The sequence below is a fragment of the Nothoprocta perdicaria genome, unplaced genomic scaffold (assembly GCF_003342845.1).
Source record: "Nothoprocta perdicaria isolate Ctin4 unplaced genomic scaffold, notPer1 scaffold_42, whole genome shotgun sequence".
In the NCBI taxonomy this organism is placed as follows: domain Eukaryota; kingdom Metazoa; phylum Chordata; class Aves; order Tinamiformes; family Tinamidae; genus Nothoprocta; species Nothoprocta perdicaria.
Window position 1 is genome coordinate 1761137 of NW_020455666.1, and position 16800 is coordinate 1777936.

Consider the following 16800-nt stretch of genomic DNA (forward strand, 5'->3'; position numbering starts at 1 on the left):
ACTGTTTCTGTCTCTTTTCATCTTTGAGCTTGTGTTTGGTGTTCATTTACTCGCTGCAGATTGTTTACCACATTACAGAGGACAAACATGTAATTACTTATATAAATTGTTGTGCTCTACATATATAAGTGTGTACAGTACTTCAGGTAGTTTATAACACTGAGGGCTTAAGCTTACTGTCTTAGGCTTCAGTTATTTAAATATTTTCAGTGAAAACTGGAAAGGGAAGAGAGAGGCCAGGTCATGTTGCTTTGCTGTTTCTTTTTAAATGAGATTGCAGAAGCTTTCTGTGTTATTTGTAGAAAGTTTTACCCTCTTTCCCCCTCTTTTTCTTTTCCTTTGGAAAGTTATCTTGAATTCACATGCTTAAAATACTCAGTCCTCTAAATACTCACAAGATTACCATTTCTGGCAACTCATCCAGGATTCCTTTTTTTTCCTCTCTTTATTTTTTTTTTCTCCTCATAATGCTCTTCTCTCATAGACTTCTAAAGCTGGTTAAAACATGCTGTGTGAAATGACGTGAATAGCTTGGCAAACGTATGAAGAATGTCTTCCCCTAAATATAGCCTTGAAATGCTTTTTGCATTTGCTTCAGTTTCTTTTGGCTGCTTTCCTTGAAGACCCTTCTTCCTTTTCCATTCACCAGCCAAACAAGCACGCAGCTAAGCTTAGCTCTTGTAGCATATGTATGATTCTTTATTCTTTTCTATATAGCCAGCTGTCTTTTGTTTCTTTCTTACTGAATTTCAAGTATATTACATGGCTTTCAGCAGGTGTCCAGGAAGAGAAAGGAGTCACTTGGTGTTAAATTGAGGAAAAGCTATTTATTACCTCATATAAGTAGACATAGAAGAATACCTTGGGGACATTATAAATCACAAAATATGATTTACAAGAATAGTTCAGCAAAACTGTCTTGAGCAAAACTGTGCAGACTAGTCTCTTAAATCTGTTTGGTGGGAAAGGAATTTTGAAAATAAGTTTGTTCCTTTTTATTTTTTTTTTTTTGAGATAGAGTTGCATCATCAGACTATAAATTTATCTTTGATACTGTATTTAAAATGTTCATTTTCTCATGGGAATGTATAACACRTCTGAGATAGGAATCTGCAAAGCTGAATAGCTCAGCCTGGGAAAATGTGTCCATGTTTTCCCATAGCACCATATTTCATTCAGTGGCCTCCTGTTTTTAGCATTGTTTTCCTGGAAAGTTTAGGGCATATTTTTCACACAAGAAACAAAACAAACTTTTTTTTTTTGGCTACCACTAATTGTTGAACAATTTAAACTGGCTGTGAACCTGGAATGAAGATGTGCGTGGAAATATGTACGTGTTTGCAGGTCGTAGTTGCTTTTTCCTGAGAAGGCATCCCTCTCTTAAAAATACAGCTCAACAGGAACTGGGGCTGCTTTATAGTGCTGAACTGGCCACAAATTGTTAGAGTCTTCTRCTAAACACCTTCAACAGCAATTGCTGAGTTATTGCTGAATCTTCCAATTCATTGCAATGTTTCAAGCCTTATGTCACATATGGGTCTTCCCACCCTGTTGCCAAAAAGATTTTGATGTGAGCACATGGCTGTTTATGTAATCTGTAACAAAGTTTTAAGATTTTTTCTTGGAAACTCATTTTCCTATATGGATTACAAGTGTTGGGGGGGGAAAGCAATTTTGTCCGTGGCCAGGTGTTTTAACATCTCTGTGTGAGTGTGACACCACACTCCTGACTTCTCTTTTCAAGCATAGATCTGTACAGCTTGGCAGAGGAAAAAGGGAAGATGCTTCTTGGTTGAGCCAGCTCCTGCCGAATTCACCAGGCAAAACTCTCCACCAAAACCCAAATGATGTTTGCACAATGTAGCTCAGCAGAGGTTTAGCTGCATTAACCCTTCTATTCATGTGCAGCAAGCCAAGGAGCATGAATAGATAAAGAACCAGGGCCCGTTCCTGGGAAATATGGTGCTCCCAAATGCGGGGTGTTGGCCCACACTGGCATAGCGCTGCTTGGCATGGTGGCCGAGATGCCTCCTGACCTCTCATGACTAAGTCTCTTTGCTGGGGTCTGTATTTCCTTTGGTTCTCCGCTCAGGCATTTCATCATTTCTGTGATGTGCCATATTGCTTGCTCAACGGGACATAAGCTCTGACAAGGAGGTTTGGCAAGGACATGACAAGGACATCCATGTAGGATGAGGGAAGGTTCAACTGACCCACAGCTCTCCTGAGGGATGAAGTCACTTTTTGATGGCTGCTTGTCTTTCTAAGCTTCCGCAGCTCATGGTAGATTTTATACTCATTTGTGCTCGTAGTGTGTGTGTATATATATGTAGAATATCTTGAGTGCACATTTAGCCAGGCCTCATATGTGTACCTGAGTAAAAATAATAGAGCAGCTCTCAACAGCGTGAAATTGCTGTCCACTTCAGTCTGTACTGATGATTTTGTTGTTGGTGCAGGTAGCGAGGGCAGTATCTCTTCACAGCTACAACCCTTGCTTTCCTTAAGTTAGTTGGTGGTTTTGCTGCTTTTCTGATGACATCTTGCCTCCTAAATAGAATTTTCCTCTAGTGATTTACAGCAGACTTTCAAGCTAACAGAAGCATCTGGGAAAAACAAGGATTGCCACCTTWCTGATACAATCTGCAGGTATAAAAAGCCAAAGTTTTGCATTCTGCATGAAACTATTTCCATTCCCTATTCCTTCCCCAAGGGTAGCATCTACCCACCTGTTACTTGTATTGGCAAATGAGCCAAGCTTGTTGACCAGTTTCATCCAGTGTTAAGGTTTGCATGCAGGATTTGTGTCCTGCTCTTGTCTACATCTTTCACATAGAGAAACTGCATGAAACAGAGTCTCTGTCTTCCTGGCTTTTGTTCAGTGATTTGCTTCCTTCCTTTCTCTTTGCCAGTAGCTGTGACAGCCTGTGTTCATTTTAGTACCTTCACTGTCTCTTGCTAGAAATCACTTGTTCCTCCAGTCCCTGGGTCTCAACATTTTTCTTCTTTAGAGTTATTGCCAAGGTAATAAACTTTCCATATTCTGTTTCCAAGAAGTAAGGTCTTGGTGGATTCATTTGTTTTCCTCTGGGGACTGTGTAAGTTCTACRTTCTTCTGATGAAAATCAAGTCACTCTTAAACTGTATAAATATATAAAATGCCTGCTGGGGAAACCTTGAAATAGGTTCTTGTGTATGCAAACACATATTGGCAGCCTGGGAGAAAGGCACAGGTGCCGCTTGGGCAGGAAACAAGGATTGGGTATGAAATTAATAGCAGGATTAGCCCTGCAGGAGCCCTGCCTTTTCATCTGCTGCTGGGAATAGCATTCAGAATTATCAAATCCTGTGGCGGAGCATGATCTGTTCCTGCCAAATGCGAACGTGCCGCTGTTTTTATTGTGGTTTGAGTTTTTGTTTGTTTGTTTTAATAATATTTATCATTTGTATTACCGTAAAACTAGAAAACGATACTAGAAACTCCRTGGTTCAAGATGACATGTAAAGCAGTACCTGTGTGCGCCCCTGTGGCTAAAAGAAAATGGTCCTAGGAGATAAGCTGTTGTTTTAAAGAAGTTAAACTGTGTGAAAGCAGTTCAACTAAATATAATTAAACTTAATTAGAAGTAACCTCAGAGAGCAATGAGCAATGCAGCCCTAAAACTAGTGTGTGCCCGTAGGAGTCCTGCTCTTTGCTGCTGCTTCACCTCGGGTCCCCACGGTCCTCACTCTGGTGTTTCCACTGCTCTTGCCCTAAATTTGTCCTGCTCCTTTTAAAGAATTTCCAGTGATGGAAATCCCGTTTCGTTCCTGCAGAGCTTAAGTGTCTGTGGAGTGTGACAGTTCTTCCCAGCGAAGAATTTCTCTTGTGAGAATTTCAACACATCGCTTTCCTGTTGTATTTTACATGTATATGAAGACCGATTAATGCTGTTCTGATTTGAGCCATGTTTTACCTGTTTGAAGACAGGCAGATTATAAATGCCAATATTTAGCATTTCGTTGGACCTTGACCAGCCTTTTCCATAGGAACTTAAAATCTAACCCCCCTGCCAATACCCTCGAGCAGCCCAGGGTTGCACTGACCTGGACAGAGGAGCAGCAGAGAACATCGTGTAGGTAAGTGCCGGGCYGCAGCCGGTGGCTGTAGCTGCTCGAGCAGCGGAGCTCTGATGGCCAGGCAGGTATTTAGCACTTGRCTGCTGCCTGTTCTGCAGAAAGCAGTAGCTACAAAGCAGGCCTGGGCTGCAGGCCTGAGCTCTGCATAAGGTAAGAGCACCCACGGGCATCCCCAGGCTCTGGGGGGGGTACATGACAAACCACTCTCAAAATCGCTGCATTTCTCCTCTGTTTAGGTGCCCCGTGGTGTTTTCTTTTTTAAGTTTTTCTGGTAAGGCACATAAGTGACCCCCACACACACCCCTCCTCAGCCTCTGCACAATGGGAATAAGGCACAGGCGAGTGAGTGAGGGCTGTTACAGCCCATAGCTGGTGGGACATATAGCCCATACCTGGTGGGACAGCACAAATCCTGGGTGGAAGGGGGCCCAGCTCTTCAACTATGGTCATGTCCCACAAAAAAGGAGCAAGTTAAAAATATGATTTCTATTTATTTATTTATTACATAATGTAATTCTGACTCTTATCCCTAGGATATGCTGTTTATCTTATTATTTAAATAAGTATGTATAAACTTGTAGGTTCCTAAAAAATCACACGAAACTAAAGTTTMTATACAAAATATTAGAATATATGGGTTTTTAATGATTGTGCTAATTAACTGTAGCTTTAGCATGGTTTAAGTGGATCTATATTAGCATTTTATTTTGGACCTTGAGTGCTCTTCAGAAATTAATCTTCTGATTGTACCCCTAGGGTTTGGGCAGGGTACAGCCTGCAATCCCTTACCATGAAATTACACTGGAAAAAGTGGTCCAGGAGCATGTTTCTGTAGCAGCTTGATTTGCAGTGTAAAACTCCTCTTATTAGGCTATAAGATTTGCTAGTGTTGGTAGAACATTTTATTGCATTTGGGTGCAAGACATATATTACAGTGTTTAATCTTTTACTGACATGATTTTTTACCTCTTACTGCTTTATAGCACAAATGATGAAGCCTGGATATTTAATAAATGTAATAAACACAGCAGTTTATGAGCTTGTTTTGTGGCTGAGGTCTGTAAATCTTGCACATCTTTTCSAACCTGGTTTTCTTGTTGGCAAGAGTGTGACAGATGGATGGGGAAGTGATGACACTGAATGAGGATAAGGTGCATCAAGAGCTGACTCCAGAGCAYGTTGCCATAGCCTAAGCTCAGAAGAGCACGTGCTTGCAGTGTCTTAGTTGTGTAAGACTGCAGAAGCTACGTGGTTGCAGATTCTCCTATTCAGTGACTTAGAACCTGTAGTCTATTGGACCTGTAAGAATTGAAATTAGTAAGTATAGTTAGCAGGTAGTTCTTAGGAGCTTGTTTCTCTCTGCAGGGTTTGTAGAATGGGAAGAAGTTGAGAATTAGAGTTTAAATGCTGTAGATACACAAAGCAGCATGTCAATCAGCAGTCACAGTTTAGTGCCATACCCAAGTCAGTTGTTAGTAGCCCTGATGAAAAGCCTATTGAATTTTATTTAAAAAAAAAAAAATCCAAATTTCCAATACTGTAATGCAAGCTTTTGTAGTGTTAAATGTTAAAGGCAGTCATCTTGGTTAGAAATGACTGTTTTAAGGCAAGGAAAAAAAAAAAAGAAATATTTTTGCAAGCACAATTTCTTTATATTAGCAAGCAACCGTAAGTGATGAATTGGTGTGAGCACTCGTTACTCAAGCAGATGCTGCCCTCAAAACCTTTGATTTGTTCTTTAGCTGGGAAGAATGGGGGAGGCTTATAAGGATTTAGTTGGTAAAATGTAGGTAAGTGTAAGCAAGAAAGAAAGTAGGAAATGTGGGAAAGCGTAAGCAGCTCCAGTCTCTTGGCTCAGAGCATCTAGCGAGTTGGGACTCCAAATGTAACATGTTTCCCTATGACTATATATATTTTCATCTGTTTTTTTCAAGGCCTAAATGGGACTTCCATATTTTCTAAGGCTCTCCTAAGATAACTTGAACTGCTGGTTATAGCATTTCTCATGCAGCTTTTTGTACAGCAAGGATAGAGTTGTGACTCAGCCTTTATTAAATTTATCCAAATGAAAAACATCAGCATTCATACGGACAGCTACGTCAGGATTAATACCAAGCTAACAGCAATTCCATTTTCTACCTTTCAGATTTATTCATTAAGTTTTGTTTGTAGTGGTGCAAGAGCCTATTTCAGGTTTGTGCTTACAGTGGATGGTGATGAAAAAAGGCCTCCCCTGCCCAGCTTCCAAATTTCCATACACACACACACACACACACACACACGTGTGCATATATATAATTATTTTAATCCCACCTAGTATATCCACCTTTCAAATTGAGTTTGCCTATTAATCCTGATACTCAGTATCACCAATGCCTCATAGTGCTGCATGTGCTTCTCTTCTGCAAATTGCTTTGCCCTGGTTTTGGTTCAGTCTAAACCGAAATATTTTTTTTCTGATACAAATGAATCACTTCTGAATTGAGAATCAGTTAAAAATTTTTTTAAGGAAGTTTTTACTGTCTCATTCAGTTTGTAATTCCTCTGCATGATGGTTCATTCCTGTGGGATAAATATTTCCACAGATTATCAAAAATGCTTATTTTGTAAATTCTAGCTGGATTGAATTGCAGGCATACTTCCTGAAAACCTAATTATGTGAAATTAATTGCTTTTTTTATGACTGTTTGGATGAAAATATATTGCATATTTATCCTAGTTTATACCTTATTCTAACATACTCATAAATGGCCTACTTTAGATGAGTCTACTCTGAAACTTTATTCAATATTTTCTTTATCTGAAAGTTCCTAATTATGAACTTACTGACTCTTAACCTCCCAACTTGTGCAGAATATCAAGTCTGTCTGTCCCTCTCTTCCCTGGGAACCATCATTCCATCTGAAGGAATTACATCTTTCAGATGTAATAAGTTCTGTGAGGTTCTGCTTATCCAATATTGTGGTTTTCTAATCAAATGGTATTTGTACTGTGATATGAAAATCTGAAGATACAGATCTGGAAATATCATACATTATTTGGTTTCTCTGTAAGAAGCAATGAGAAGAAGAGATTCATGCACAAAATCTCTAAGTCAGCAAGCAAAACCCAATTTAAGTATTGCTCTCTGCCAAGAGCTCATAAGTTTAAAAGAAATACGGCAAGGGTGCTGCACACATAATGAGCTGGGAGAAGAGCATCGCTGCCACATACAGGTGGGCTCAGATAGAAGAGCTGTTGGCAGGAGCTGTCATTTGTCCAGAGAACATTTTGACTCTTGGATTTGCACACCAGTGTGAAGTTTATTTGTTCAGTATTGTTCACAAAGCACCAGGAATTGGAGATCTAGGATGAAACATCAAATCTTCCTGCTCCTCAAGGAGCAGGAAGGTCTGTTAGGCCATGACCTTGTGAGCCTTGCTCAGTGATGGTACCCGAGCCCTGGGCTCAGAGGGCAGCTCTCCTGCTCTCACGGGTGTCCTCAAACGCACTGCCATCGCCCAGGCTCCACTCTACATGGAGCCTGGACCTGCCCAGGGCTTTGCGGGGCTTGTGCTGTTTCCCCCACATGAGAAATGTCAAAATAGGTGTAAATATTTAATACTGAACTCTGAAGTTGAGGGTTATGTAAGTGGCGTTCGGGGACAGTGTCTTCTTTCAGCCTCAGCAGAGCTCTTATGTAACTGGCGGAGGGGCCGCGAAGGGAGCAAGCCGCCTGCTGCTGGCAAGTGAGTGTCCCAAGGTCCCTCCCGCTCGCGCGGAGCATCSGGAGCCAATGTGTGGCTGCGGGAATGCTGCTTGGCAGGTCCCCCTCCGCTCGGCCACTCTGCGGCACCAGGAAACGCGTCTCCTGGCTGAACGAGCCCTGGAGAGCAGGGATGAAGGGCAGGGGATGCGGCGGTAGAGGCCGTGGTGACGCCTGCTCCTCTGCCCTTTGCTGGTGCCTGATTTATTGGGAAGCACTAAGGGGCAAAAAGGTCTTTTCACATTAATATGGCAGTATCTTTTGCAATTCAGAGATCTCACCAAGGAAGGCAGGTTATGATATTTATCTCTCAGATTTCTGGTCATCATTCTTCATACCCAAGTGAATTCCCTTGATGAAATAAGCAGCGCTGCTTGTGAGGTGAGCAGCAGGAACCAGCCCGTCGATAAAGCGCTGCAATGCAGCGGCACAAGGTGCTTTAATCACATCAGCACYGGGGCCGCAGCTGAGCAAAAACGACTTTACAGAAAGCTCTGAAATACAAAGTTTTGAGCACAGGAACTCTTGTCTTTCTGATGACAAAAACAGTTTGACTGACTAAAAAAATTGCTTCTGGGGGCGTTATGAGATTTTCCTAGGGAATTTAAATGCCATGAGGTATTCTCAGCTTAAAAATAGAAATGTGTAGGTTGGAATGAGTAGCTGAGAGGTATGTGCTGTAGGTTGGGACTTAGGAATACAGATGTTCCTGTTTTTTTTCTGTAAGTATACRTTCTCTGGTTTAAAAATTACCATGGTCCATCTTAAGATGATAGGGTTTTTAATTACAATTATTAACTGTAGTCAGGTCTGTTACTGTAGTTCAAGCAGCTCTTAGAAAATCTCTTTGTATCTGTGTTGGGTCTGCCCAGGCCCCTGCGCAGGTCAGGTTTAGGGGATGAAGTTCGGCCCCAGGCCGGTGGGGTTGTGGATGCATTGCTGCTTACGTGTGTTGCTTTGAGGTACCTTTTTTCTCTGAATCCTCTTTACATTTCATTTCTGTCTTTCCCCTTCATCTCCTTTCTACAGAACCATCTTTCAACAGTCTTTGCTGGCCTATTTCTGGTCAAATTTTTAAGCTTTTGTGATTCCATTCTCTTTTCACTTTCTTTGAGGATGCTCTCTGGAGGTGCTCTCCAGAGGACACATCCCCTCTTTCTGAAGTCCTTTCGGCACCTCCATGGGGTCCTGGTGCTGCTGGGGGTTGCAGCCCAGCCGGGGCTTCTGCGCAGCTTTCAGGAGAGGCCCCGTCCCTGCTCCGGCTTCACCTACAGTTGGGTGCCAAGGAAGCCCCAGCCCTTCCCGCTCMTGACTTGCAGTCAAGTCTGTGTGTTCCCCCTTGCAACCTACGTGCGAGTTTTCGGTCCTATGAGGATGGGACTTGTAGGGAGCCAGGCACATGTGTTTACAGTTACGGTAGAAACCATTTCCATATTAGAATCTTGATTATTGACAATGACTTCTCAGGTGAATAGAAGCTGTGTTAGATATAAATTTTAACTATTTCACAGTTCATCATCTTGGAGCTACATTCACATCATCTAGCTGTGCCTTAAAGATACTTTCATGATGCTTCTCCATCTCTGTCTTTCAGTACTAATAATTCAAGTATTTGTATTCAGTAATGTCATGAACCAAGTACTACCTTTTGAGAGCATAAGAGCAATTGTAGATCTTAACACAGTTTTTAAAGGTCATATGAACAGTCATTAGATCATTTAAAATACCTTTTGCGTGGTCTCCTTTGACATACTGTTCTTTCTTGTTTGTCTCATCTGTATTCCTTTTTTTCCCTGTTATGTATAAAAGTCAATACTGTAACACTCTGTATACTAGGGAAAAGAGACCATGTAAGATGTAGAAAGTATATGTTTTTTTTCCTACAAATCCATGCATTTTCCTCCTATAAGTGCATATAGTTCTTTCTATAATTTCATTAAGCAGTGTGATGTAATGGCAGAGGGGAAGAAAAAAATCGTTTTCCCTAAGTATACGAAAAAGAATTCTCCAAACCTATAGGATTTGAGGATCACTTTCTCAATTTTTCTATTAAAAGGGAATGTTTAAATTTATTTTCTATTCAATATTTATTTTCTAGTAAAATGGAGAATTTAATTTTGAAACAAAGCCCTAGTTCAGGAAAGCGTTTCGTGGCAGCTAGGTCACCTCTGGCTTTTCCTCATCTCCTGCATTCCTTACCCACCTGAAATCCTGCCTCCTCGCTGGCTTTGAGGGCAGGTGAACAGCTTGGGCTGCACYTAGAACATCCTGCTGCAGAAATGCTGCTTTGCTTTTGGACAGCAAGAACCACCCCTGACCCGACATCTGGGAGCCCTGGATTAAATTCCATCATCAGGCAGAGCAGAGAGGGATTAGGAGAGGGCAGGGTGGCTGCACGGGGAGCTTCGCCGCCCACCCGGCCGGCTTCATGTGCTCCTTACCCTTGCATTGAGTGCGGAGCCGCTGGGGAGGCGCCTCTCCTGTCCTGGCCCGYTACTTGAATCCTGAGCTGTGCTGGGTGGAAAGTTTGTCCACACGCAGCACCTGCTTGCACAAGCCGGGCTGAACTCCAGCTGTGGGGATTTTAAAATCCAGAGTACCTCAGCATCTCCTCCCTCCATCTGCAAGTCTTATTTCTGACTAGGTTTGACAACTCAATTTCCTTACCAAGGGTGCTGTCCCCCAAAACTTCCTTCCTCCCCTCTCCAGGCCCTTCCTCCATTTGAATGCAGCTCTGTTTGGCTGCACAAACACAACAAAACAAAGATGCATATGAATCCTGGTGCTTTTCACTGGSTTACGGAGAATTTTCTCAGTATTTTAAGAGTAAGATCAGAAATCATCAGTCAATTCTAAGGCTTGTCAAATTTAGGGACACTTTCCCAGATTTTCTTCTTTTCTTGCTGTTCAGCTGTAGTATGAAAAACGAATCATATTGCACCGTCTGAGGGTTGCTCTCACCTCAGTGCTCGCAGCCTGCATCCCATGCATGCTGTTAGCCTGCTCTCTGTGGGTATACAAACGTACTGGGAATTGTTCCTATCCACCTGGGAACAAGCCCCTTCACATAACACACGATTCCCTTGCTTATGAGAGTATATTTTTGTCTATTTGTCAATTGTATTTTTTCACACTAAAATATTTTCTCAGATAAGCCTTCTTTTTTTTTTTTTCTTCTTCTTTTTTTCTGGAGGCGATCACAGCAATCCTGCTCTCCAGGCCAGTGGGAAGAGCTGTGCTAATCCAGGTTAGCGCGTACCCACTAGCCGGCAGTGGACTGACGTGTTAGTCCTTTGGAGCAGCTGCAGCAATTTGCCCAAATGTGAGGGCTTTCAGGGTGGGTTGAGGCTGCTCTACTTGCTSTCTAGCAGCACGCGCGTGGGTCCGGGCCCCATCAGGGGTTTCATCATCAAGGACACCGCTGCTTTGTCTTGTTCAAGCAGTTGATTTTTCAGGTTTGCTGTTATAGGTCAGATTAAAAAGGTATCAGTGAAGTATGACATAGTGTTAAGCCTCAATTTAGCAGAATATCATGTAGAAATGAGAGAAGATTTCAGTGAAAGCCTAAGAAAGCCTGTTCCAGAATAGAGTAAAATAAACACCACCTCAGCAGGACTATGCAGAAGTCCCGAGGAGCTGAGCCAGCCTMAAGGTCAGCCAGGATTTTAAAATGGACAAATAAAATCAATCTCTTGCTGTGCTCACCTCATGGTTTTTTTGTGAGGGGTAAGAGAGGGGTTTTGCTGGGTGAAATGGAGATTTGTGAGGTTTCGTTCTAGATTGTGTCTAATAAGACATGGGTAGCAAGCTTTCTTCTTATATTTGCCAGAACAGAAATAGTTGTCCTGGGAAACATTTTAATCCAAGCAAGGCCAAAGTGAAGCCCCTGATCTAGAAAAAGGATCTAAAATGAAGCATGTAGGATGATTTAAAGGTTAGATGGGCAAAGCTCAACGATCTCTCTAGAGAGTAACATTCTGCCGGTGGAACAAATTGTACCCATGTTTTGTGGCTTGCATTTGCTTCTGATTTTGACCAACTTAAGGTATGGAACCTGCAAAAGGATGCTTAATTTCTTTCCTAAAATTCCTTATCAACAGTCTTGCTCACAAGGTTCTCATGCTTTCCTGCTCAGAAAGCCTCTCAATTAGGCTAAGACTCAGTTAGAACTGCAGAGGAAATTGGTAAAAAGTTATGTATGAATTTCTCTTTGGTCCACTCAGTGGAAATTCAGTCTTTAATATGTCTGTCTTTTGGTGACTTTTGGTAATTTTCTTACTGTTTCTATGAAAGAGCAGCTACTTGGCTAGCTAAATTATGATGGTTGTATTACAAGGAAATCTTTGTGGTTTAAAGGCAGAAAGCTCRTTAATTGTCTTTACGTGACAGGTGATGAACGTGCCAAAGTCAAGCTTTAGTTGTAAACATTCTTTCACCCGATACATCTGATCCATGTTCAACTGGACGCTTCCTCACACTGTTTTTCAGGATGCGGAACTGCGACAGGAGGAGCTGAGGATGAAGGTGAGGCCGAAGCTGGCTGGATTGAAGGTGCCGCCATCCTGCTCTCTGTCATTTGTGTTGTGCTCGTCACTGCCTTTAATGACTGGAGCAAGGAGAAGCAGTTCCGGGGGCTGCAGAGCCGCATTGAGCAGGAGCAGAAGTTCACTGTTGTGCGCGGTGGGCAGGTCATCCAGATCCCGGTGGCGGAGATAGTAGTTGGTGACATTGCACAGGTGAAATATGGTAAGTTGGGTCAAGTAGTCCTCCACTTCTTGAATTTCATTTACATRTCTCCTCCTCCTTTCCCCTATTGCATGGCATAAAGTATATTTAAGACTTAATTCTTAGTACTTGATCCAAAGGATAAGGAGTTATGTGGTTAGTGTTTGGTAGCGTCATTCCTACGTGCTGCCGTTAGGGCAAAAGAAAAGCTTCCTCTAAGGTACTTGGTATAAAATGGCATTTTGGTCACTTTATTTTTGTAATCTTCACTACCTTTCCCTGATGAGCAATAATCCTCTTTCACGGGGGATTTCAGTATGTGGCCTTCTGGGTTCCTTTCCAGTTAGGAGTAAAAGGAATTAGGTTTAAATGCTCTGGAAGGGGAATGGTGTGGCCAGGCTCCCTCCGGTATTCGGAATCATCAGGTTCCTCCAGATGAGCCTTTCTGCTGGGTCGATGCTTTATGGTCCAGTTGACCATATGTGAGCTCATGCTGGGAAAGCAAGAGACAGTAAGTATTTATACATCCCTTCCCTTATAGAGTTAAGAGAAAAATCATGGTAATATGGATGAATGTAGATAATATTAGCAAAAATGACCCAGTGTGGTAGCTGTTCTTCCACTTTTGCTTTCATTTAACATTTTAATATAACTGTTGTTATGACTGTGATTATGTAATTCTAAAAGCAGTCATTCTAAAAGCAATCATTTCTGTTTTTTACCAAAAGGTGATCTCCTACCTGCAGATGGGATATTTATTCAAGGAAATGATCTTAAAATTGATGAAAGTTCTTTAACTGGAGAGTCAGACCAGGTCCGCAAATCTGTTGACAAAGACCCAATGCTGCTGTCAGGTAAATGGGCTGCATTTTGCTGCACTCACCCCATATACTGCTTTGCTCGTGCTCTTTTCTTACCACCTCATCAAGTTTTGGTAATCTCTAGGTACACCTGCTCTTTGTGTGCTGGCCTTGCACAGTTTTCCTACATGGGTACACTTTTGGGTTTTGATTTTGTGCAATTATTTCTGGTTATAACGTTTATAGCCAGAAACAGGAAAAGTATCATTCCAGGAAATGATGATTTTAACTCATTAAATACAAGTTTTAACTAAACTGTTCATTTTTGATGCCTTTTGAAGTATCCTTAAACACCTTTCTGCATTCACTAGAAAAAGGAACAGTGAGCGTGTTAAAAGAAATTGATGCACTGAATATTGTGGATTTGACTAATGGTCAGCAATAGTCAAGATAAATTTGTAATACTTGCATTTTGCATTATTCTACACAATAAATTGGTTGCAAAGAAAATGCAGTTTTTAAATAGGCTGCCTGTCAATAGGTTTTCTCTGGGATGTGATCTCGAAATGAAAAGCTGCCGATCTCATCATGTCAGAGATCCCCAAGCAGCCCAAACAGAAATGGGCCTTTTTATTCCTGGCGAGTGTCCTCGCTGCCGCCCAGCCCTGCGGCGCGAGCAGCCCGGCCGCAGAGCCACGCGGGGCCCTGCGGGCMGCCTGCAGGAGCCGGGCGCAGATGGTCAGGCCAGTGTCTGGCAGCGTCTCCCGTCGTCACCCACGGGAAGGGAAGTGCTGCTTCYGTCTGGCCGGAGGAGAGCAGGGAAAATGCAACAGTTGCATCTCTGTCACACTTTGTCATTTTTGAGAGCTGAAATTTGGTGAAAGATAAATACCCTGAATCAGGAAGTATTATTTACACTGTTGGCACCTGAAACAGCATCCTTTATATTCACTCAGGTTCAATGACATAATTAAACTAAATGAGTTTCAGTGCTTAATGTCCTGTTTAATCATCAAGACAGTCATCTGCGATACTTGAGAAGCAATTCTAAAAGTGCAAGTGCTGACTCAAACAGATGGTTCATTTCCATCTCTATTTAGCACATTTGGTACCACCTAGGAAGGCAAAAATGGAAATAYAAACTCTGAAATACCTGAAACCAAAATAAGCAGCATGTCTTATATGCTTCCCCCTTACTCCTGTGTAGAATACGTTCTTTCTTTGAGGCTGTTAGCAGCTGACTGACCTGGGAGCTGCTCGCTCTTCCCTGCAGCTGATACATCCTTTGAGCTTCATAGAGTTCATAAGTTCAGAGAGATCTGTGACTTCTGCTTACAGCAGCTTTGAATGTGAGTCTGGCCTCTGTATTAGACACACACAAATACTTTGGGGGTACCCCGATGCTCTAAAGGTAAAACAGCTGTCATTAAAACGTGATATTAAGGGACTCATTATGTAACATTTTTTGCCAAGAGTTTACAAATTAATTTGATTACAGTATGAAAGGGTTGCATGGAGTAACTCACCTAAGAGAGTTCTCATGGAATTGAGACTGACAGAACATTACTTTATCCTAATTTAACCTTCATGATTTTTATTTTTTGGTAATGAATGCACACCGCAAGGATGCAAACCAAAAGTCTTTTCACTCAAGAACAAATAACATAAATCTGTTGATCTGCTGTGGTTTTTATTAGGTTTTCTTTTTAAAAGAAGCTCGATTAAGGAATCAGGTCAGCTATTGCCTGGAGAAAAGTAGCTCAGATTTTCTCTCATTTTCTTGCCAGTAAATATTCAAAGTCTTGCAAAGCAGAAATTCTCATAACAGAGCATCCAACTATTAATGTCTCAATTTGTTTTGAGTGTTTTAAAATTAAATGAGGATTGTTTTTCTGGAAAGCTTTTTATTTTTGTGTATAGAGGATATTCTGATGATTATTTCACTCTGTAGTAACTTCAGTTACTTCTAAAAACTGCAGTGATTAAAAGAGTCGTTTAGACCTGCAGATAGGGGCTTTTTGTTCATTACTACTTTGATTGAAGTAAATAAGGTCAAACCCCCTGACTGGTACGCTGCTTTATTCTGGGTTTTTTTTGTCTTGTTTTTTAAATTTCTACTCTGTCTGTCAAGTACGGTTATTAGACTTCAATGTTTTTCAGCAGTCTTATGTTCAGTTTACATTTTTATCCTGAAAACATACGTGCTACTTGGTTCCCATAGTTGCTAATTCTCTTTTCTTACTGAACTACACTCCTTTTGTATCTTTGAATATTAATTAGTAATCAACTTCCAATTAAATACTCAGCACATGAAAATATATATTCTACTTGTGTTGAAAGTTTCACTTCAAAAGCGAAAGAAGTCAGCTCTTCCATGTTTAGTTTGCAGGTTAAGTGAGAAACATACGTTTATTCATTAATTCCATTTATTTAATGATAGCTCATCAAAGTCTTACAGCCCATTTTTTTTATTCAAGTGAGAATGAGTTAATTATACTGCTTTGTAAATGGTGGAATTGACAGAGTTGGGAGGAAGGAGTTTCACTCTGGTTTCTGTAGGTCTTAAAAGACTTGTTCAGCTGATGCTTGCAGAGCCTAGTCTGCTGATCAAGTGGTACCAAGGATGCTTGAAACATYCTTTTGTGTCCTTTTAGATGCACTTTAACCATTTGAATTTGCAAGACTAAGGAAAGTTGATTTCAAAAGGCTCCAATTGTAGAGGGAGAAACTTGAAATCTAGTGGGCAAAGCTGATATTGAGACCTAGGGGTATGCACTGCCTTTCAGAGGATATTTAGGCACACTTTTATAGTCCAGTACAGAGCAAATTTCTTAAAAATCATGTGAATGTCAAAAACAAGTTCTTAACTAAAATGTATTTTTAAGTGCTGTTGTAACTGCAGTAAGGCCCCACGAGCGCTCGCTGCTGCCCTACAGGATACAGAGCAGGCCGCTGTGGCAGCAGCAGCCCCTGCAGGGTGTCCGTGCCCTGAGCCCTCCAGGCACCCAGAAAGCCTCTTTTTTAAAAACCATAACTGTCCRTTACTGCATTTTTGTTGCTGTTTGGCTTCTTTCTGCTGGAATTTTCTTTCTGTTGCGCTGAGGTATTTATGCTCTCAAATGAGGCTTAGGCTTGACAGATGTTCCCTCTGTGCCATGTTTCTGTTTTCCTTTTAAGAACATGAGAGATTTTGATTATTTATAGAAAGAGATTTTGATTTTAAATAGGTGCATTGCTTAGTAGGCCTGAGGATAAGCAGCAAGAAGGGGTAGAAATTTTTGTAAAAACTTGTTTGCAGGGATGCATATTTATTTATCTTTGTAACAACAGCTTCCTGTATCTTTCACTTTTTCAGCTTTTCACATAACACATAAATATAGATAAGGCTCAATATAAAGAGCTGAAGAAGAA

At 41.4% G+C, this 16800-nt stretch overlaps 1 protein-coding gene across 5 annotated transcripts in view; it reads left to right on the top strand.

Moving 5' to 3' along the window:
* Positions 1 to 16800, top strand: part of ATP2B2 (ATPase plasma membrane Ca2+ transporting 2) — a 171067-nt gene that overhangs the window by 77984 nt on the left and 76283 nt on the right. For all 5 annotated transcript variants that reach the window (XM_026046138.1, XM_026046139.1, XM_026046135.1 and 2 more), the window contains exons 4-5: positions 12353 to 12610; positions 13318 to 13443. In XM_026046138.1, coding sequence (XP_025901923.1) covers positions 12353 to 12610; positions 13318 to 13443 — 384 coding nt within the window. The remainder of the gene's footprint in view (positions 1 to 12352; positions 12611 to 13317; positions 13444 to 16800) is intronic.